Source organism: Labrus bergylta, chromosome 13 (genome assembly GCF_963930695.1).
Source record: "Labrus bergylta chromosome 13, fLabBer1.1, whole genome shotgun sequence".
Taxonomy (NCBI): domain Eukaryota; kingdom Metazoa; phylum Chordata; class Actinopteri; order Labriformes; family Labridae; genus Labrus; species Labrus bergylta.
Window position 1 is genome coordinate 10,911,995 of NC_089207.1, and position 23,499 is coordinate 10,935,493.

At 42.5% G+C, this 23,499-nt stretch overlaps 1 protein-coding gene across 3 annotated transcripts; it reads left to right on the forward strand.

The window, feature by feature from the left end:
- The first annotated feature begins 1,966 nt into the window (after window positions 1-1,966).
- Window positions 1,967-20,720, forward strand: il10rb (interleukin 10 receptor, beta). Of its 3 annotated transcripts, none has more exons than XM_020632022.3 (8): window positions 1,967-2,130; window positions 11,718-11,847; window positions 11,927-12,120; window positions 14,129-14,289; window positions 17,925-18,078; window positions 18,399-18,556; window positions 18,709-18,878; window positions 19,179-20,720. In XM_020632022.3, the coding sequence occupies exons 1-8, from the start codon at window positions 2,034-2,036 to the stop codon at window positions 19,393-19,395; spliced, it is 1,281 nt and encodes a 426-aa protein (XP_020487678.2). In that variant the 5' UTR covers window positions 1,967-2,033; the 3' UTR covers window positions 19,396-20,720. The 3 variants fall into 3 exon arrangements, with proteins under 3 accessions (XP_020487678.2, XP_020487677.2, XP_020487679.2); XM_020632021.3 differs by having other exon boundaries at window positions 1,968-2,130; window positions 11,715-11,847; XM_020632023.3 differs by having other exon boundaries at window positions 1,969-2,130; window positions 11,715-11,847; window positions 11,933-12,120.
- Window positions 20,721-23,499: the final 2,779 nt, after the last annotated feature.

Genomic DNA, 23,499 nt, shown 5'->3' on the forward strand with positions numbered 1-23,499 from the left:
CCCTCGATGAAACACTGAGGTTCATGTTTACTGCCAGTCTGAAGGTTTTATGAACAGAATTAACTCAGTGAAACCAGGAGAGAGAGAGTGTGTGTGTGTGTGTGTGTGTGTGTGTGTGTGTGTGTGTGTGTGTGTGTGTGTGTGTGTGTGTGTGTGTCACAGCTGAGCCCTTCACGTGGTTGTGCAGCTCAATAAATATTTGAACACTTTCTGTTTGGTTTAATCTGACTTTCAAGCTTTGACAAACAGAATGATAAACTACTTTAATAATCAATCGTTCACGTCAGTCTTTCTTTAACCAAACACACATTTGAGTCCTGCAGCTCCTCCAGAGAGAAGATTTCCTTTTTCCAGATGCAGAGTGAAATGAAAATAAAAAATGTGTCTGCATATTTAACTTTGATCATTAAGAGATCAAACAACAATCTGATGTCACAGTTCAGTGTGACCGCAGCTACTGAGGCGAGTGTGTACTCTCACCTTTCTATATAGAAACTATAAACATAAATAAACTATTGACAGAAAATAAAGGGACTGTAACCCTGGTTCTTTATTCTCTTGGTTGGCGATTGAGCTCCTTGGTGCTGGCTTCATAAATTAATTTATGTATTCGAAATTTCACGTGTTCCTTCCGCTTGGGCGACAGTCTTTGCAGGGAGGGAGCCAGGCTCCTGAGGAACATCTCCATCTTACTTTGCTGAGAATTGTGGGCTTGAAGACCCTCGGGCTGCAGAACGGGCAGTGGATTAAACTGCAGCAGACGCCACATTTCTCCACAGGAGGAATCCCATTTCTTGGCTGAACGGTGACGTGTGGACCTGACAGGAGCGGAGAGGACTACAGTACAGTGAAGTGGAGTGACGGCAAGATCCAAAAGTGGCATTTGGCATTTCACTTGGGGAGCAGTGACATGTGGCGTAAATTCGGCGGCATATGCTTCTTGTGCCGTGGCTGATGGCGCGCCACAAGGGGACCAACACCATGTATCACTGCTGTCACACCACGTCACGTCTTGCACACAGTTTAAATTGCACAAATACATTGGCATATTTTCAGCACTGTTTCAGCCAAATATTTCACTAAAAGCTATATTGCAAGAGAAAGGGAATGCACAAAATTGCACAAATATGTTGTCAACGTTTAGGAATTACTTGCAGATTTTGGTAGCTGAAATCATGAAATTACATAATATTGGGTGCCAAGGAGGTCTTTTCTTGCTGCCGGGGTAACGTGTATCGAGGGGAGGAGTCCTAACCACTTGAAAACAGGTTCATGAACTCAATAAAATCTCACTGAAAGAAAATGTAAACATCTCAATATTACTCCAGAAGTGAAAATATTGAGTAGCTTCATTTTCTAAACACTTGTTTCTGACGTGTTATAAAACAGACATCTTCACGGCGTACAGTTAGAATGGTATGTGATACTAATGATACTCATAATAATGAGCTCACCTGGTCATTCAGTGTTTCCATAGTGGAGCACGGACATGCAGAAAATAAATAAATAAAATATATATATATATTTAAAACTCCACCGCAAAGTGAACGCATCAATTTAACTCGATGTATAATACATTTATTAAGTATCAGATTCACGTTAGATTACTTTAACAAAATGCGTTTAAATTCCTAAACAGGGTTCATAAAACACACCCTCGATACTACTGAGCAGATTCTTCTTCTTCTTCTTCGGCTGGTAAAGAACGTGTCAGCGCATTACCGCCACCTACTGGTCAGGAGTGTACCGGGAACCATCGACTGTATTAATTAATTATAACTAAACATCACAAAAATAAAACAATAGAAGGGATTAAAAACTCAGGACGTGGTCGAAAATCTCAAAATGTTTTACTCCCTATTGTTTTTTTCTAATATTGATTAAAACGGTGGATGAATTCCAACCAGCAGGTGGCGGAAGTGCGCCGGAACGCTGATTACGCTTCCTGTATCGGGAAATAGCGCGTCACAGCAGGAATACTGTACAGCCGAGCCGAGGCGAGGTGCGGAGCGGAGCTCAGGAGACATGAGCTCATGAAGAGCTGTCAGTGTTATTTGTTTAGACCCCCCTCCATCATGTCGATCTCATCGTGGGTCTGTCTGCTGCCCCTGATCTTCTACACCTGCTTAGGTGAGTGTTTTAGCCGCTATTGTTACGAACGCTACGAAGCCGCAGGTGTTTCGGTGTAAAGAGTGACCGTGTTAATTGGTTACTTCCAGCTGTTAAATACGCCAAGAGACGAAGCACCATCAACGTGCCTGCCAACAATGTTCATGTTATTTTATCAAATACATATATGATGACTGTATGTTGACACTATAACGATAAGCCAAATAAAAGAGACATTATTGAGGATTAATGTGTTGTTGTTATTACAACAGCCACACGGCTGAAAGACACCATTTAACGCGGTCACTCTTTGAATCGTAACACCTGAATGTTAGCATGCTAACGTTGTGATGTGATATCTTCTGTGGCATTTATAAACTGTCTTTTGTCAATGTTAAGCTGATATAACGGGTTTAACATTGAGTCTGTCTTCAGGTGTTCTGTAGATTTATGTATCCTTGTTAAGTTGGTGTTATGGAGTGTTTATGTCAGTTAGCTAGCCGCACGGAGGCTGATGTTCAAACAGCTGCAGTTGTTACGCACTCATTAACATCAGCTTGTCTGACAATCGAGGTGCTTTTAGGGCTATAGGACAGGAATGAAACACGTATGACATAACGTGAGTTTTACTTCAAACATAAAGGGTTAGCTAAAGACAGGCTCGACATAATGAAATGTGGAAACAGAAAGTAAATCTGCTGTTTCAAAAGAGAAAATAAGGTTGACATGTTCAGAGACAGGACCAGGTTTATTAGGCTACTCTTTTTTTGTACACTTACTTTTAACAAGCTTTGTTATTATGGTGTGTAAATACGTTGGAATACAATTAAATCGAAATCATGTGAGCAGCAGCACTTCTACACTGTCAACAAATCTACAACAAAAGATACATTGATGAAGTGATGTTAAAGAAAATATGAACAACATTTATTTTTACATGATAGCCTAACTGAAGAGCAATACAGATCGTGCAGGAATGTAAAAAAAAAAAAAAAAAAAAAAACATTTTCTGGCTCCAAAACTCCACCCCCTTTTGGAAAACATCTAAAAATATCGTTTCCTGTTTGATACCAAAACTGCAAATATAAGTTAGGGCTTTAATAGCCCTTGCGCAAAGGGTGCGGAAGCGGGTGGCCTGGGTAATCCAACCTGTGGCTTCTTACCCTCATGTCATTGTCCACTCTCTGTCTCCGCGGTTTCTAACTCTATCCACTGTCCTATCTCTAAAATAAAACCCCAAAATAAATCTTTAAATAATGGATAGATAAAATTAGAAGCCCTAGACACCAAATGTTGGGTAATGTATTGTTGTTTTGCAGGTGTGGGTGGAAAAAAATAACACCATATTTACATTCCATTGAAGATTTTGAAGTCAGTGTCTCTTTACTCACACAACACAGAGCTGTGGGAGAGGAGCTCCCAGAGCAGAGGAAAGTCTCAGTACAGAAAACATACGTCACGCTACTTAGCAACAGAGAAGCTATCTCTCATCCGAGAGGCCCAGTCGTGCCAGCTTCCCAACAATCTCTTAAGGACACCTGCTTACTCCCACTGATCTTATCAAGACCTCTAAAAAAAAAAAAAACACCAAATCATTTTATGAGCAAAGCACTCAATTAAACAGTATTTTTTCCATCAGCAGGCAAACCCCTGCACGCTGTTTTAACTCTACAAATATGTTAGCAACATTAAGACAAGATGGATGAGCGAGGAAGAGTGAGCCCTCGCTCCTCATCAGCTCCTCCTATCCTATAAACTTAACAAAAACAATTTCAACCAACAACGCAGTCCCTGAGCCCGACGGCATGTTTGAGACCGGCAGGCCAGCTGCAGTTTGTCTGATGGATGTTTCAGGGAGACCTGTGAAGACGCTGTTACAGTGATCAAGTCGACTGAGGGTAAAGGCATGGACATGTTTTTCCAGGTCCTGATGAGTCATAAGTCCTCTAAGTCTTGATGTGGTCTTCAGGTGAAAGTAGGCAGACTTTGTAACTGTCTTAATGTGGCTTTTAAAATGTAGGTCTGAGTCCATCACCACACCCAGATTTCTTGCCTGGTCTGTGGTTGTTCAATAATAATGACTGAAGCTGCGTGCTGACTTTTAATCGCTCCTCCATTGGCTCCAAAAACAACAACCTCAGTTTTGTGTTTGCTAAAGAAAAGGTTAAAAAAATAAGAAGTTACATGTAGTTTAATTGGATTGTTTTAAGACTAACTCGTTCCTGGCAGGCATCTACGAGTTCTCCCAGCAACTAATGAGCATTCTTATAATTAATTAATTAATTTATTATTCAAAATAAAGACAGTTTCATCTGATGCAATATGAAAGATTAGATAAGACATGATAAGTTAAACCCTCGCTCCTCTCCACTCTCATTACAAATGTTGCTAACATATCTGTACAATTTAGACAGTGTGCAAGAGTTTTTCTGCAGATTTTGATAATGGTATCAATATTTGTTGATTTGTATAAATATATTTAAGTGTGAACTTCTGGTATCGTGATTCAAGACTTCCCTAGGTGGTAAATTTGTCAGACTGGATGTGTGTAGGAACAGACCTACGATGTGTGTGCAGAAAAGAGGAAACAGAGCGTGTAAAGTGGTTCATCATACGCACTGAAACATTAGAAACGTCCAGAGATCCCATATGAGAGAACCTTCTGTAACCCCGTGTTATCCTATGTCAGTCAATGCGTCTGTTAATAATAGATTATTTCTGTTCCTCAAGTCTACTCATCAGATCGTTACTGTCATCGCGGCTTCACACTCTCTATGACAATGTATTCATAGAGAGTGCGATTTTTTTCAATTATTTTTGTTACCACATGTTTTAAAACGATACCATCTGTTATTTTCATGGTTGATGGAATAAAAAAGGACTTGACCCTTGAAAAGAACTGAATAGATCTTCAGTCAAAAAGGAAGGAAACTCTTGTGCTCTTGTAATGTATTTCTACATTTTGGACATTGTGCAGGAGTTTGCTTGCATCTTTTTGTCTTGGGCTCCTCCTATTTTTGTTGCTATGGTAACAAACAGGTATCGGCATTAGGGATGGGCATTTGCAGGATTCTAAATACTTGAGTACCCTCATTATGTTATGTCTGAGTACTCGCTCGTAGAGAAGCACCGATTGGGAAAATCAGGGCTGATGCCGTTACCAATGTTTGAAAAGGCAATTTAGCCGATTGTCGATTACAATAACAATGTTTGTTTCATGACTTCTTTTGGTGTAAGACTCCCACAATGCCACACATTTCTCTCATGTTTGACGTTGAAAACAAGTCAGAGATTGTTCAACAGGTGACTTCATCTGTACAAGAAAAAAACCTCTTCTCTGAATCAGAAGTTAGGTGCACTAGATGTCAGCATTAAATTGATTTGGTACAACCAATAAACATCGGCTACTGACATCGGTTCACGCCCACACTGCCAATTTGTCCATGTCTGTCAACAGGGCCAATATCGACCAATCCCGACGTTGAACCGATGCATCCCTAAACGTAATTGACACTTGGCAGTTCTGCTAGATTCTGCTGCTTCTTTCCTCATTCATCTTTTCCACTCTCATAGCTTTTGTTCTCTGTGATGGTGTTGTTTACTCCGGCTCCAAAAACCCCATCAGCATGCTGAAGCCTTGGAAGCACATGTCCAGTCTTCATTTTGTTTCATTAGCAGGTTAATCTTCTCCGCCCTGGTATCATCACAACAACATGTGCTAACACAGGATGTCAGGCTGCCTATTGTCTGTCTTTGCTGGTTTCTGTGGTTAAGCATCAAAGACATGCAGGTTTAAAGTCGCATATCTGGCACTGCTTTTCGTCTTTTGTTTAGTTTTTGTGCGCTCGCCTTTGAAGTTATGTGTCGTGTCCTTTGAGAGTTATTGACACTGCTGTTGCATGTGACCTCCGGTATTCCTGGAGCCAGCCTCAAGCAGACACTCGACCAATGTGCAGGATTTTGCACTTCTGCATTGGCTTAATTTTTCAAGACCGGAGGTTGACGCCTTGGTTTGATTCCGAGATAGCTCTCTTGTTCTTTCAGTCACAGTAACTATAAAAAGTCTGATGAAGAAACAGAGTGGTTTCAGTTCCTTTTATTCAGGATCTTGTGATTCAGGCAGGGCTCTGTTCCCCCTTTTTTTTAAATTTTTTTTGTTACTTTTCATCTGTCTCTTTGAACAATGGGAACAATGTCAGCAAGAGCAAACGATCAGCTTTGTGTCCGATTGGACACACAGGTGCTGACAGGCATTGCACAGAGGCAAAGCACCACATTGATGGCAGTTCTTGAGTGCTCTAATCAGTATAGAAACCATTTTATAAGTCATCGTTATCAAACAAATCCATCGTCACAACCATCATCATCATCAAACATATCGAGACCATCGTCATCATCAAACATATCAAGACCATCGTCATCATCATTAAGGTAGTAGGTGCTCATAAAGAGCTGTGTCTTTAGCTTTTTCTTAAAGGTGCAGTGGGACTCTGCAGATCGAATGGTGTTTGGCAGCCCGTTCAACCACCGGGGGGGCGACAGAGGAGAAGAGTCTAGTCAGCATCTTAGGACCCTGTTGTGAAGGTTGGATCAGACGCCTTTGAGAGCGTAGTGGGTGGGAGGGAGTGTAGACCTGGTTTATAGAGATTAGGTAAGGAGGAGCCGTTTTTGACATTGTTTTGTAAGCGAGCAGCAAAAGAGTTTTACATTTGATGCGAGCAGTAACTGGGAGCCAGTGTAAGGAGATGAACAGCGGAGTGACATGTGCTCTTTTAGGAAGGTTGAAGACCAGTCGTGCTGCTGCATTTTGTATCATCTGCAGGGGTTTAATAGTGCATGCATCTTTAAGTGAGGGATTAGAGAAAAGAAGAATAACATACTGTACTCACTTTCTATTTGAATGTCACGTAAGCATTTTTAGATCATGGTCATTCTGTGTAAATTTACATGCAGTGTGAAGCTACAAGCTAACTAAAGAGCGCTAACATTAGCATGCTGACACAACAATGGAGCTTGACACAAGGACAATTTGACCGCCGCTTGCTCTTAGCGCTTAATAATGGTGGTAATAACGCCTTCGTGCGTACGCGAGTGGAGAGGAGTTGGAGGTGTGTAGCTATAGAGGTGTGGCCAAACAGCAGTTTGTTTTGGTTTCATGCTGGTGCTCAAGGGCGACATCTACTGGATCAAAAAGTCGCACATGCTTCCTTTAAATGAAAAAAACAATTAAAAGACATTTCATGCATGCTGTTTGTACCTGACCTATAAAATATGGATAAATTGTGAGAATTTAAGACGATAGTTTGCTGTGGAGTTTGTGTTGCATTCAGCCTGTGTATTTGTGTCTTTTTTCCACCACTCTGAGACAATGCCACAATAAAAGCAGCTCCTGCAGAGAATGATACATTGTTGGTTATTTTCAGCCTCCAGACGGTGTGGAGCTCTGTTTTCCTAGACGTCAGCAGGGATTTTCCGTGCTCAGAATGAGGCTGAAGTGGTACCTCTGTGCTCACACGATGTGTCAATGTATCGATCATAACGGCTCAACCAAGCACTTCCCACAAGCACGCATTTTATAGGAATTGTGATCAGAGCCCGAGTATGTTTCTGTTCGATGAGCAAATAAAGAAAAATGTTTCACCAGGTGAATCATTAATGTGTGCTCCACCTGTTCTACCTGAGCTCAAGTGCTCCTGTGGAATGTGTTTCCCTGTTTACTGCAGGCTTATTAAAATACCTCTGATATATCTGACAGCAGGCTGAGTCCTGTCGTATTCCTCTCTAGTCAGCACCAGAATCATTAGTCAGCTAAACAAATGATTCATGTTTTGATATGTTGGTCCTCAATGACAGTCACATGTTTATACTCAAACTGCAAAACAGCCGCCCGAAAGTAGTGTTGGGCCACGCAGGCTTAGGACAGTCAAACAATGGACTTGGGCCTGCACCTCTGTAAAAGCCTCATTTGAGTTATTCACAAAGAGATCACAAAGAGGCCTAAAAGGACTCTTAATCCCAGAATCCCCTGCGGTACTTCACACCTACGCGTGAAGTAAGGGGGGGACCGGAACCTCTCTCTCCTCATTGGAGGGGACCTGAGGTAGACCCCCCATGGAGCAGACCAGGCTACAAAACTTCAAGACTTCCATTGCTCGACCTCTTTCACGCGCTCACTTCTGGTGCTCGGAGACCCAAGAAGATCTCCTGTTTCCTGCAACAATCTTCCTTTGTTTTAATTTTTGGCGCGCAGGTAATCCGCGGCCGGCAGTGTTCTAAATTCCGAGCTCGGATTGTCCAGTGAACGCATCTCAGTTTCTCGGAGAGCGTCAGACTATAACAGATTATCAGAAAGATAACGGTCTTATTCCGTCCTGCAACGAAAGGACACCAACGGACATCTTTCCACTCGACGGAGAACCAACGAAGCCGCTCTCGCCGTAAGGGACCCTCGCCGCCATCAGACGCCTCTGCACCAGGACGGACAGAAGATCTGTTTTATCGCCGGACTCTTTTCCTTTCACCAATTGCGGACAAAGCGATTCACAAGTGAGGCTTAATTAGGTCTGGGCAGAATTAGCTTTAGAGAGTGTTTTTAACAATTGTTGATCGAAGCAGAAACTGTAATTTTTATCTTTGTTGGACCGCTGCGTCCTGAGTTTTACCTGTTTAAAACTCTTGTTGTTGTTTCGGACCGCTGCGTCCTATATGTGTTTAGCGTAACAGCGTTATAACCGGGTATTATTCTTCTGATCAGAAAGGCCAGTGTAAGCCGTATTAACTTGAATTCGGCTATTGGTTTGTTTCTGTGAATGAAGGGAATTACTCCGAGTTGTGGCGCGGGAGTCGGACTGTGATCCGGCCTCTTCAGGCACGCATTTCTCTTTTATTCTCTTTTATCCTCTTTTATTTCCCCTTCTACGAACATACACACATATTCCCGTGTAAACGTACATCTGGAGACCAACTCCACCACCGCGCCATTACGCAAAGAGATCTATACACTCGCGGCTATCCAGACGCCTCAGACACAGATCGTGTAGGGCCGAACTCAGTCTCTTTTAGACCTTAAGGCCACATTTAGGCCTTTGTTAGGTGTGCGCCATCGGAAGGGCGACCACGTGGGACGAAGTAATCTCCCCCCCCCTTTTTCTCTCCCTTTCATCCACACACGCACGCACCCAGGTCTTTGTTCGGTTTACGTCTCTCTCTCTCACTCACTCACTCACTCACTCACTCACTCACTCACTCACTCACTCACTCACACACACACACACGTGTACGGATTTCACGCCTTCAATTTATTAAATATAGTTATTCATTATTAATAATATTAGTAATTAAATAACTAATTTGAGACTGATTTGAGTAATATTTTGGTTATATTTACCTGATTACAGGTTGGTGCCCCAAAACGAGAGTAAACATAGTTTAATGATATTTTATTTAGATTATTAATAATTAAGTATAATTATTAAAGAATATAACCAAAGTTGACTTGATACAACCCCAACAGTAGTCATAAGCCGCTTTCACGTATGCACTCCGGATAATATCTAGATAATTGCAGGAGGACCGCTCCAGAGATTCTGCGTTCACATATGCTCCTCACAGCAGGGGACTATCCCTGTCAGAGGGGAGGGGGATCGGGGGATTTCTTGAGGTAAGACGTGAGGTAGTTAAACAACGCGGAAGTAGCGGCCGAAGCAACAGAGTCCGCTACACGACGTTATAATGAGAATATTTGCCTTTATATCAATGCTGTGTAATTCAATGGAATGACAACATCCACAAAAGAGAGGAGAACAACATACTGATGAACAGAAAACAGAATGCAGCCGTTTAAATACCTGCACAGAGATCGTAGTGGTAGCGTGCAGACACTTTAGGCAGATGACATTCTCTTCCTATTGGCTCGAGTTGAAATCTCCGGAGTATATGCGGCCGCGTTCAGACATCAGCTCACTTGGACTATCTGCGTAAAAAATACTTGGGGTCTGGCCGGAGAAACTCCGGGTAAAGTCGGTGTGAAAAATGCAGCTGTTTTCTTTAACATATAGCCTAAAGCCCCTCCGGATAATCAAATCTCCGGAGTTTTTCAGGAGATGTGTGAAAAGGGGTTAGACTGGTTGTAGCTCTAGTTAATGGGCCTGCTCTCCTCGCTCTACTACCTGGATGTAAACAAGCACAATGACCAGATAGCATCTGGAAAGAGCAGCGGGGTTTGTCAGTTTTTTTTGATTGATTTTGTGTAACTAGCACAGGCACATGGACTGAAGGGAGGATTGAAGGCTGGTGGTTCTAGCACTGCTAACGTTAGCCATAGTCTGCAAATCAGTTGAAATCCTGCAGACAATTGCAGATACATTGTGCACAACTTTGACTGTTTTCAGAGGTTTTCTTACCTTTTAGTCTAGTCTGAAATAACATTTCTGTTTCACTGAAAAGGAAATGAGTCGCCTTGGAACATTCCTAGTCACATGCCAGAGAGAGCGCATAACAAAAAAGGTCAACTGTCATTCAAGCAGCCAAATTGAACAGTGTGGGATGAGGGTTAAAATAATGCTAAACAGGTGTACCTTCTGTCGTTGTAAATTAAAGTAAAGTTATAACAGGGGTCACCTCGGCCAAGATGATCAGCAGAACTGGACCTAGTCCACGGGCTGGTTCATGGTGTTCACTTCATGAAGTCGTGCTCACCTGACAACTTCATGTAAAGACATGAAGTCGTCCCATGAGCACTGAGCACACAGAAGGAAGTGGCTGTTGAACACAAATGAAAATATGTGTAATAAAAAAAGCTGTAAAGATATGAAGAGTCTTCATACTGTATGTCATGATTTACCTGCTCACTGTGAGGAGGTTAATACTGGACGTAATCTTCAATGTTAATCAGGCACATACCTGCACACCTCCTCCATTGCACCTTTTTGTAAATGCCTTTGTTTCAGACACAAATGCTGAGTTTCTGTCTCGTCCCCTCCTGCAGCTGTCGTACTTATCTCACACAGTTTTTGGACACATGAAAGTATTTTAAGTGTTTTTATAGACGTCAGTCTTCAGTAACCAATGGGATATGAGCTGAGAGCCATAGACAGGAAGTGAGACTGACATTCATTTTTCCAGTTGATAGTAAAATATGGATGATTTCTAACCTTTATCATCTGACATTTATTTATCTGTTATAACATGACAGTGCTTCCTCAGTTAATAATATATTTTATATTCAGTTTAAATTACACTTCCAGGCGTCGCTGATCATCATATTTGTTTTTTTAGTGATGGTTGTAGCATGCAGTGTGAATATTCATTTAGGATAGGACATCATTCTGTTCAAAGAGATGAAACTACAGCCCGACCGATTAATATCGGCCAATATTACTGTGTCTATAGTGACTATCGGTATCGCTACTTTATTGCAAATATGTGCAGATATTACTCTATTAATTCACCAGTTAAAAAGTTTTTCATTTTAGTATCAAGAACAAAGATCATGATGTTTTCTTTCTTAGAAACTTGATTACTTGAGCTCATGTGGGTTTATTAATACTCAACTGATTGATGAGGTTATAACTATTCACTGTGTTATGTTTTCTTTGTGTCTTCAGCAGTGGGAGCAAAGCCGGCATCTCCTCAGAATGTCAATGTCCTGAGTCTGAACACAAACTACACTCTGACCTGGGACTGGGACCACAACTCTTCAGACGCTCTCCCCGTCTCCTTCACCACAGAATACATCCCGTGAGTTTCATGTTTGCACATTCTACTGTTACACATGCTATGCTGTTTGTATTGAACCCCATTTTTTTTCCACATGGAGAAACAGGAGGTTCAAACTGAGCTCAAAGAGGGTGGTTGTGTGGAACATGGCGTGTGAGGAGTCACCACGCAGGTCATGTGACCTGACACCGTTGGACCTGCACTACCTGAGCATCTTCATCCTGAGAGTCCGAGCCAACGTGAACGGGAGTCACTCAGACTGGGTGCAGAAGAAGTTCTGCCCCGATACAGATGGTGAGTGAGAGAGAGAGAGGGGAGATGAGTGTGTGTTTTATACTTTCAGCTTACAGGAAATAACCTGAAGTGTCATGTAACCTCAAGCAAAACACAATCAGCACAAAGAAGATACACACACACACACACACACACACACACACACACACACACACACACACACACACACACACACACACACACACACACACACACACACTCTGACAGCTGAAACAAGAGACAGGATAGAGAACTGTGTGTGTTACTGTCTGACCTTATCCAATCACACAGAAGAGACTCGCGGAGATTCAATCACAATTGTAATCTGTTGATAACAGCAGGCGGTGTCACAGTGAAGTCAGCTCTAGCTAGACAGTTCTAGCTTTGCAACCAAAATAATAATTTAATTCTTTACGCTTTATGACTTCCAGGACTATGAGAATTATCAGAAACAAATGTAACACTATGCTACATTACAGAGACGCACATAACTAATAGTGAGCCTTAAGACACAGCTTTGGTACTTGATTCTGATTGGCCCATTATGCTTAAAGAAGGCACTGCTATCTGTTGATGGATCCCCGTTGTTAAGACGAACAAACCGTTACATTGAAAAGGAGATGGTTGCTGTGTTTTCCGCTCTAACTGTGGATTCCAACAGATAAGATGTTAATTGGGAGAAATACAATACACTTTTTAAAATCAATGAAATAATTGACAAATCATTATTTTGTATCAAATGTTTGATTGCCTAAGAAGCCATGTAAGTAACGGAATAACGTAAAGTGAGCAAGATGTTAAAGTGGTGAGCAGGACCCCTCTGATCACCCTGTCATTTATTATTTATCTAATTGTTTTTTTTCATTTGTTTTATTATTAGAAATCTTTCTGATTCATTACAGAGAAAGACAAAAACCTGTATTAAAGGGTAACTAAACCCCATATTTTCAGTTGTACTGCTCTACCCTGGAATTTCAAAAAAATGCATTTAGAATGTCAATGTATCAACTTCGAGAAGGGGTGGGAGGGTGTAAGACACGCCCACTCACTGCTTCACGCCAGGCGCATGTGTGTGGGTGGGGGGAGCGAGCGAGTGAGTGAGGAGAGAGAGAGAGAGAGAGAGAGAGAACGAGGCGAGTGTGTGTGTGTTCAGCAGGTGTGTGTGAGAGGCAGTGAGGCACGTTATGATGCCGGGGACCAGAGCAGAATAAGCAGGGGAATTTATCAACTTATAGAGGGGGGGGGGGCCCACATACACTTGACTCCCCACAGTTCGCCGAGTCGGGTGACGAGGCTTTTATAGGTTTGGTGATGTGGGGATGCACTCCTACGTAATACTGTACTCCACACAGCCGTTAGAATTTTTCAAACGGAAGCGCAGACACTATGCACATTTCTGACACAATATTTCAAATTTCAATACTTTGTACTCAAATGTCGAGATTGGGACTTGGATTGATCCATAACACTACTTAATACTCAAATACAGAGGTTTATAGTTGAAAAAAAGTGGTTTTAGGGGTTTAGTTACTCTTCACACTATCACACTAGCAAAGTTGTCCTGTACCGTGCTTAAGGTTGTCGATTGTCCCCCCTCCCCATTCCCCCGCTGGCCTGCGCTCACACTGCTCCAGGACTAACCGGGCCTGAGCACAGTTACGTCTTGTACACAAAAGTCATAATACAACAAATGCATGTCTTTACGTAATTATGAAGTGTGATTAGTTTACAAGACAGGCAGACACAAGAAGAAAAACAAAAAAAGAGAACAGAGAACACACTTTACTGACTTTGAGCTCATTTTTTGTCAGATACAGCCAGAACACTCATTCTTGTGCTCGTGTATGAACTGTACCTCGCTGAAGCTCACCCCTTAGAAGCGTGCCAGGGCCGAGTGATCGGAGCACTCACACTTATCAAACGAACTGGACTTTAGGGGTGAAGCGTGCTTTGGCACGGTATGGATTGCCTAATGGGAGATAATTGATATTAAACAACCTGTCTCATCTCTCTGCCTCTCTCCTGTTAGCTGCTGTGGGTCCTCCGTCCAAAGTTGATCTAGGTCCTGCAGGAGGACACCTGGATGTCTTCATATCTGACCCTCTAACCAGTGCCAACATCTCCATGAGGGAAGAGCTGCAAGAGCTGTACTACCACATCCTGTACTGGGAGAAATCTGAGGACACACAGGTAGGAACATACTCTGAAGACACACAGGTAGGGACACACTGAGGACACACAGGTAGAGACACACTGAGGACACTCAGGTAGGAACACACTCTGAGGACACACAGGTAGGAACACACTCTGAAGACACACAGGTAGGGACACACTGAGGACACACAGGTAGGAACACACTCTGAGGACACACAGGTAGGAACACACTCTGAGGACACACAGGTAGGGACACACTGAGGACACTCGGGTAGGAACACACTCTGAGGACACACAGGTAGGAACACACTCTGAGGACACACAGGTAGGGACACACACTGAGGACACTCAGGTAGGAACACACTGAGGACACACAGGTAGGAACACACTGAGTACACACAGGTAGGAACACACTGAGTACACACAGGTAGGAACACACTGAGGACACACAGGTAGGAACACACTGAGGACACACAGGTAGGGACACTCTGAGGACACACAGGTAGGAACACACTCTGAGGACACACAGGTAGGAACACACTGAGGACACTCAGGTAGGGACACACACTGAGGACACTCAGGTAGGGACACACACTGAGGACACACAGGTAGGGACACTCTGAGGACACACAGGTAGGGACAAACTGAGGACACACAGGTAGGGACACACACTGAGGACACTCAGGTAGGAACACACTGAGGACACACAGGTAGGAACACACTGAGTACACACAGGTAGGAACACACTGAGTACACACAGGTAGGAACACACTGAGGACACACAGGTAGGAACACACTGAGGACACACAGGTAGGGACACTCTGAGGACACACAGGTAGGAACACACTCTGAGGACACACAGGTAGGAACACACTGAGGACACTCAGGTAGGGACACACACTGAGGACACACAGGTAGGGACACTCTGAGGACACACAGGTAGGGACACACTGAGTACACACAGGAACACACTGAGGACACACAGGTAGGGACACTCTGAGGACACACAGGTAGGAACAAACTGAGGACACACAGGTAGGGACACACTGAGGACACACAAGTAGGAACACACTGAGTACACACAGGTAGGGACACACTGAGGACACACAGGTAGGGACGCACTCTGAGGACACACAGGTAGGAACAAACTGAGTACACACAGGTAGGGACACTCTGAGGACACACAGGTAGGGACACACTGAGGACACACTGAGGACACACAGGTAGGAACACACTCTGAGGACACACAGGTAGGAACAAACTGAGGACACACAGGTAGGGACACACTGAGGACACACAAGTAGGAACACACTGAGTACACACAGGTAGGGACACACTGAGGACACACAGGTAGGGACGCACTCTGAGGACACACAGGTAGGAACAAACTGAGGACACACAGGTAGGAACAAACTGAGGACACACAGGTAGGGACACACTGAGGACACACAGGTAGGGACACTCTGAGGACACACAGGTAGGGACACACTGAGTACACACAGGTAGGGACACTCTGAGGACACACAGGTAGGGACACACAGGTAGGGACACACTGAGTACACACAGGTAGGAACACACTGAGGACACACAGGTAGGGACACACTGAGGACACACAGGTAGGAACACACTCTGAGGACACACAGGTAGGAACACACTCTGAGGACACACAGGTAGGAACAAACTGAGGACACACAGGTAGGAACACACTGAGGACACACAGGTAGGGACACACTCTGAGGACACACAGGTAGGGACACACTCTGAGGACACACAGGTAGGAACACACTGAGGACACTCAGGTAGGGACACACTCTGAGAACACACAGGTAGGAACACACTCTGAGGACACACAGGTAGGGACGCACTCTGAGGACACAGGTAGGGAAATCACACAGCTTATAAACACTTGGCCCTGTTTATTGTGTTGCCTTTAACTTTCATTCAGACTAAATATTTGAATGCTTGCAGGCTAATCATCTTTTTATAGCAGCTTTCTGTGACAAACATTCACCTGTTTCAGTTCCTATTAGAATCCTTTGGTGAGGTCATACAGATCCTGTTTGAAGCACCTGTTACAGCAGGAAAAAATACCTAACACTTTCTGCTGTTCACACTTCTCCTTTTCTCTGCAGTCCCCAAAGGCAGCTGCTGAAACCCATAACCAGATAAATATATACAAATTAAAGAGAGCATATTAACTATAATAACAGTTTTAATTTTTTTCCCAATGCCTTATTGCTACTTGTTCTTCCTAAATCTGAAAAAGGGGTGATCTGAGGGTAGCTGATAGCTAGCTTAAGCTTCATCGGCTGCAACAATATGGTGTGAGAGCATGAATGTTAAGCCCAGGTTTTCACCCAGTAGTTATAATGTATCCATGCTCAGTGAGAAAGCATTGCTCGTTTACAAAAAAAAATTAAATCTGGCGACGTGTTTATTTAGATTGCTCACATCACAATAACCACAAAATTGCAATTAATAGCGTTGCCCCACTGTGTTTTCTCATCAGACCTGTTTAAAGACACGCCTGCTTCATGCTGTATAAGAATGCAGCTAACAGGAAACTATGGCTCCAGATAAAGAAAAGTTTTTTGTATCTCGTGAGCTTCGGTCGCCTTGAGGGTCTCACAGGAAACCCTGTCTGAGTGCACATATGCACATCCTATACCCGCATACCACAGAGACACAGACAGGTGCTCTGCTCGAGGGTTTACACTCCCTCTCGCTCACTACGCTCTGCCAATGAAAGGCGTCCGGTCCAACCTTCACAACAGGGCCCTAAGTCTCTCTCTAGACTCTTCTCCTCTGTCGCCCCCTGGTGGTGGAACGAGCTGCTAAACTCCATTAGATCTGCAGAGTGCAGCTTTAAGAAAAAAACTGAAGACCCAGCTCTTTCATGAACACCTTCACACTTATTGATATTAGTGCTGATGATGACAATGGTTTTGTTTGACAATGAGGATATTTAGGATGATTTTGATGCTGTCGATGTTGTGCTCTGTGTCAAGTCACTTCCTGTCATTACCTGTGTGTTCGATCGGACACAAAGCTGTTTGTTTGCACTTCCTGAAGTTGTTTCCTCCTCTCTAGATCCTTGCTTGCCTTGTACTTACTCTCTGATGTTCATCACTTTGGATAAAAACATCTGATGAATGAATTGTAGAACTGATTGAAAGTGTGACAGACTGAGAGGTTTTAAATTTATATTGGCAGCATGAGAGAAAAGTGGAGTTTCATCAAACAACAGATGGCACATATAATGTGTGTATATATATATATATATATATATATATATATATATTATTTACATGCCATGTAAGCCTTTAATTAGTATGCAAAGAGAAAACATTGAGTTACGCTTTAATTCATTATGCATAGAGTGCAAGAAATAATAATTGACAAATTCACCTTAAATACCTGAAATATCATAACTGATGCACACACATTCAACATGATTTCACCATAATATAAGACACGAAATATACGTCCATTTGACTGTTTGTTGCCTCAATCCAGTAAATACCCTCATTGAACTGTATGTACCTGGTTGTATTCATCAGGGGTTTCTTTAGGGGAAAATGATCTCAGTGAGAATGGAGAGGTATCAAAAGATTGTCTATCGAACTTGATCCATTTGTCTTAAATCAAAGTGTGTCTGTCTTCTCTTTCAGGATTTGAGGAGTCGCTCTTTAAACAGCAGCGTGAATATGGTGACCCTGCCTAACCTAAAGTCCTGGACCTGGTACTGTGTGAGCATCCAGACCCGCTACGACTTCTACAACAAGTTCAGCAGCTTCACCAACCCGATCTGCATGCAGACTCAAGGTGAACCATTGACACTTAACCGAGGGGCGGGATGGGACAGTGCAGAGACACACTCACACAGGGCGGATTGTTTAATTCTTTTATTCAGAGTACTTTCAAGTATATAACATACCTTAGAGGGACCTTTTACTTGTGAGAGGTCTTCAGTTTTAGATTGCACTTTGACTCTGACATTTCTGACTACCTTTTCAATCCACGCCATCAAGTTAGTGTGGTTGTTATTTTGATTTATAAGCTTGTGACTATAGAAATGAAATCAGAAATGCACCATTGCTGTGACATGGTTCAGGACAGCTCTGTCTGTGTCTCTTTGTGAACAGGGACCCTCCCCTGGTGGCAGATCGTCCTGTACTTTCTGGCCTCTCTTCTGGTCTTCTTTGTCCTCATGCTGTTGATTCTCTGCGGTTCCTTCTGGTGCTACAGGATCGTGAAGTTGACACTTTACCCGCCCATCCACCTGCCCAAACACTTCCAAGAGGTACGAACCAGAGACTGATCGATGTCAGATCAGCTGCATGTTTGATCACTGATTACACTTAGAGGAGACACTTGGTGTGAACTTTTTTGAGAAACTTGGGCACAGTTTATTGAGCTTCTCACCCTCTGATCTCTTCATCCAACCCCCTTTAGTATCTCCAAGACTCCCCCAGCTCTGATGTCCCCCGCCTCCTCACCCCGGACTCTGAGTCAGAGCTCCTGTGTGAGGTGACTGTCTGCCCAGAGCCCCTGGTCCTGGAGGTCCACCAACCACCCCCTGAGGATCTGGAGGAGCCCCACCCAGACCTGGAGCCCGACATCAGGTGTGCTTTATCTCTTTTTTTAAGTGCCTTAATGTAGGAAGGACTACTTCCTGTGATGATGAAAAAACAGTTCACCAACTTGAGGGTGGGAGCAAAATGTCTGCTGGAGATGTAATTTGTTAAATCCATCTGAAATTAAAAGAGCTAGAGCAGGAAGGAAAGGATTCTGTCTTTGACAACATCAAGTTGAATGTGTTCTCTGATCACGTCATTATGTAAGCGCTAATGACACATACAGGTGTGTGTTGTTGTACAGGGTGTTCTAATAAAAATGATCTCATGTCGTGTGGTGTTTTGCAGACACAGTCGACAGGACAGCGGCGGGAGCAACGACTCAGGAATTTACTCCACAGGAGGCAGCTCCGGTCTGAGGCCATGCCCCTCACTGTCCCATGAGGGGGGCCGAACCTCCTGTCAGGACATTTATGACCCCCAGCAGGTAAAAATGAAGGACATGACCCCGGGGATCAGGAGTCAGCTGATCATAGACGAGGGCGTTCTCGACATGAGTGTGTGACGAGGATTATGAGGAGGAGGAAGATGAAGCGGGGGTGAAAAGGATGAAGGTGTGAATATGTTAAATGTGATGAGTTGTGCAGCGTGCCTTCGTCTTAGTCTTCGTCGTGATCAGAGGATCTAAAAACTTATAATGAAGAGAGAGACGCCCACCGAGCACGCTCCACTGCCGTGTGGACAGGTGCTTCAGGTGATCAAGCAGGAAGTGATGTAACATGTAGTGCAGCCTGTGAGTGATTGGCAGCTGATCTCTGTAGGTGCTGTTTGTCTCACAGTCATATTTACCTTGTTAGCATACGTAGCTTACAGCATGAGTAGACCTCCATCCATCCATCCATCCATCCTACACGCATGTGTGTATGTGTGTGTGTTGTCATGCTCTCATTATGATTCTTATAGAATCTGGGATGTCAGTTAGGTCGTTTTTATTTGTATGTTTTGTATGTTTTTTTTTTTAATTATGTTCTGTTTTTTATATTCCTGAATATTATCATCATGTTTCTCTGCATCATGTATGACTTCACACTGTACAGTTTCTTCTCTGTGTTCTTATACAGTCTATTACAACTCTGTCATTTTCATGGAGTTATATTTGTGCCCAACTCCTGAGCAAGCAGCGAGACAACATAATGTGTGAGCAGAGATGAGATTCATCAAGATACATCCGGATTTCCATGGGAAGGGGTGATTCTCATAAATCATGAATATTTGTGTAAAAAAATAAAAAAGAATAAAAAGAGGTTTTGACACAATTTTCAAAGAAAAGGGGTAATAGGCTGTTGAGCTCTATCTCTCTCTCAACTTTGCCTAAATGCTCGCTCAACATGGCACAGCCTCCCATTTGGAGACAGAGGAAGGTACATTCTGATTGGCTGCCTCTCCTCTGTATTGGGTGCAGTCTAACCTCACTTCTGTTAAGCTGAAACAGCCACACCCTCAAATATACAGAATCTCATTTTAGCCTGTAAAATGTTTGTTTCCCTGCTCATAATCTCAGGGTTTAGGTACAAATATGAACCCTTACAAAACGTCTTTATTATCAATGTGTGGGCGACATTTAGAGACAACCAGTGATGTGACTTAAACTTTAAATAAACTTTATTTAACCCTGTCACAGAACAGAACAAAGAGCCTTAAAAGAGAGCATACTGGACTTCATGAATAATTCATTATTTATCTTGTAGAAAAAATGACTTCCTGATGTTTCATTGACAGGATTGGACGTCTCAGTCTCCTCCACATGCTGCCTATTGTCATAATGAAAATTGTGTACTGCTCTGGTTTTAATGTAAAACATACAACTTTAATAAATCACCTCGACACAGAGCTTCAGTGTGTGTGTATGTGTGTGTTTGTATGTGTGTTCATCTCGTGATTTTTCTGTTTTCTCTGTGATTATTTGTGCTGACATAAAACCAGAAATTAGTAGGCCTAGGCTGTAAAGTTAAAGCATATGGTAGCTTTCTGTTGGAGCCGTGAGGTAGGTTACTGTCACTTAGAGAGAGAGAGAGAGAGAGATCTTCAGTGCTATCTATGAGAGGGTTAGAAGTGATTCAGGCAGTTGACTTTAAACCCTCCTGTAAGATTGTTTAACAAAACCGTGGATTAAAGGAATTTGTTGTGTAAGTTTTACTTAAGAGTTCTGTAGAAGTTTTTTCCTCTTCAAGTGAACATACACGAGTAAATACAAGGCCATTTGATCTGCCACCCACCACAGAAGTGTCAAGCCCCACCATAAGGCGGCCCTGTGGGGCTAGCCGCAAACCATACATTGACCCATTAAAAGACACTAACCACCTTAACAAAAGTCAAAACAAACGGATTTATTACAATATGACCCACTGAATGATAACAAAGATCAAAACAGAAACAAAAGACAACAGACAATCCCTGACTGAGCAGCACAGCAGTCCCAACTCAAAATGCCTCTCTTTCTGCAGCCAGCACTGGCCTTTTAAGCACTGAGGCCAGGTGTACCTCGTTGTGCAATTAGTAGCTTCACCTGGGCTGGAGACAACAGAAGGGACACAGGGCACAGGGACACATACAGCCGTAACAGAAGTCACATGTTAACTTTCAGATGTAGGCTACTTTATTAACATTTTGCAATTTTAAATATTTTGTAGTTGTCATTTAGTGAAAATGAATACTGAAACATTTTCTTTTTGATGCAAACAGAAAGTCCCTTCGTTTTTACACATTTCAAACACAGCAGCAGTTCTAAGAGCTGCACAAACCTGTGACCTCCATTCAATGTAACACTGATGGAGCTGGGAGCTCAACCTGGTACAAAGTTTTGAGATTCATATATTTTACACACGGTCCCTAAACAAGTACAATAATACAAATTACTCAAATAAACTAAATAACGAGCTGTAAAAAACTGGTTAAATTAAGATTGAATGCATACAAGTTAATCAGGAAGTAGTTATCTCACGTAAACAGGAAGTAACTCTGATGTAAACAGGAAGTTGCTCTCTGATTGTCTCACTCAGAACTTCTTCTTTATTCTGACGGTAATCACCCTGTGAGGGGAAACTGAATGAATTTATACTCTAAATATTTTGGAGAAAGATTCATCTTCAATAAAGTGTTTTTTCAAAGTTAAACTTGATGTTTTCTAAAATGGGATACAATCACACTCAGAAATGATTATCTATAAAGTTTAGAAGCCATTTCTGTCTGAAATTTTTACCAATAAAACAGCTTCAGAAGAATTTATCAGGTCCACAACTCCTGTAGAAACATTATGCTCTGCCCCCTTTAAGTTAAAAAAAACATGAATTTACATTTAAATATATATATTATTTATATATTTTTTTCTTTCACACCTTTACCTGTGATTTGCTGCAGGTAAGATATTTAGACCATAATGATACTGAAGAAACGGCAGAGAGTAAGGATTGTGCCATCAGTCCCCGGTTTCCCCATAGTCACATTTACAGTAAAGGGGAGTGTCCGGAAGTTTTCCCAGCAGGTATTACTCATGATGCATTCACTTGTTGTTGGACTAATCGGGCAAAATAAGGAAGAAGAGAATGAAGTATAAATGTGAAGAAAAAAGTTGAAATGTTGAGTAGCTGAAATACAGTGTCAGGGCACATGGTAGATGAACTTGAGCTTGTATAGCGACTACTCAGAGCGTTTTTATACCGCAGGTCACACCTACCCATTCACACACTGATGGTAGAGGCTGCAATGTGAAGTGTCCATCAGTATTAACTAATCCCATTCAGACACATTTATACACCGCAGACGAAGCAGCGGGAGCAACTTGGGGTTAAGTGTCTTGCCCAAGGACACATCTGACATGTTGCTGCAGGACCTGCAGGACTTTTCAGTTGAGAAACGGACAACTCTACCACTGAGCCACAGCCGCCCTCATGTACTGTGTATGCAGCTCAAATTTGAGAACAAAGTAGACATTTTGCGAAAGTGTATTTCAACCCTGATTTTTTTTTCTACTTTTGCTTGACATTTTGACTTAATTCTCAAAATTGTATTTCATCTTCATTTCCAACATTTGAACTATTTTTTCTTGACTTTGTTCCTCGTTATTTTGACTTTATCCTCAAAATGTTATTTTAAGCTTTATTCCCAACATTGCTACTTTTTTTTTCAAGTGCATAACAGAAGAAAAAAAACCTACTCATTTATATTTATATGTATATTTATATATCTCATCAGGCCCTAACTGTCTTCCATAGAAAAATGACCTTGTGTGGAAAACAGAAAAAATAAGTTTGTGGCCAAGTTTGTAAAAAAAAAAAGTTGTTGTGGATTTTTCTGTTGGTAATGAAACATCTCAAGTCAAAGTATTTTGTCTTTGTGTATTTTATTGCATATAGTAAAAAGTTATTTTGTAAGTGGTAATCAGCTACAAAAGTAACAATAGTCACAATTGCATCAAAGATTCCCGGGGCAGTTTCGGTTGCAGAGCACCAACAGAAAGTCCTTTGTCAGGAGGGCACTGATCGAGGGTCATGCTGTACCCAGATCCTGAGGAGTGTTGCTGTTGGAGATACAGACCGAGGCCATACAGAGAAACAGTTTCTAATTACTAAATGATGCACGAACATCCTAATCTTTTAAAGTCAAAGGAAGG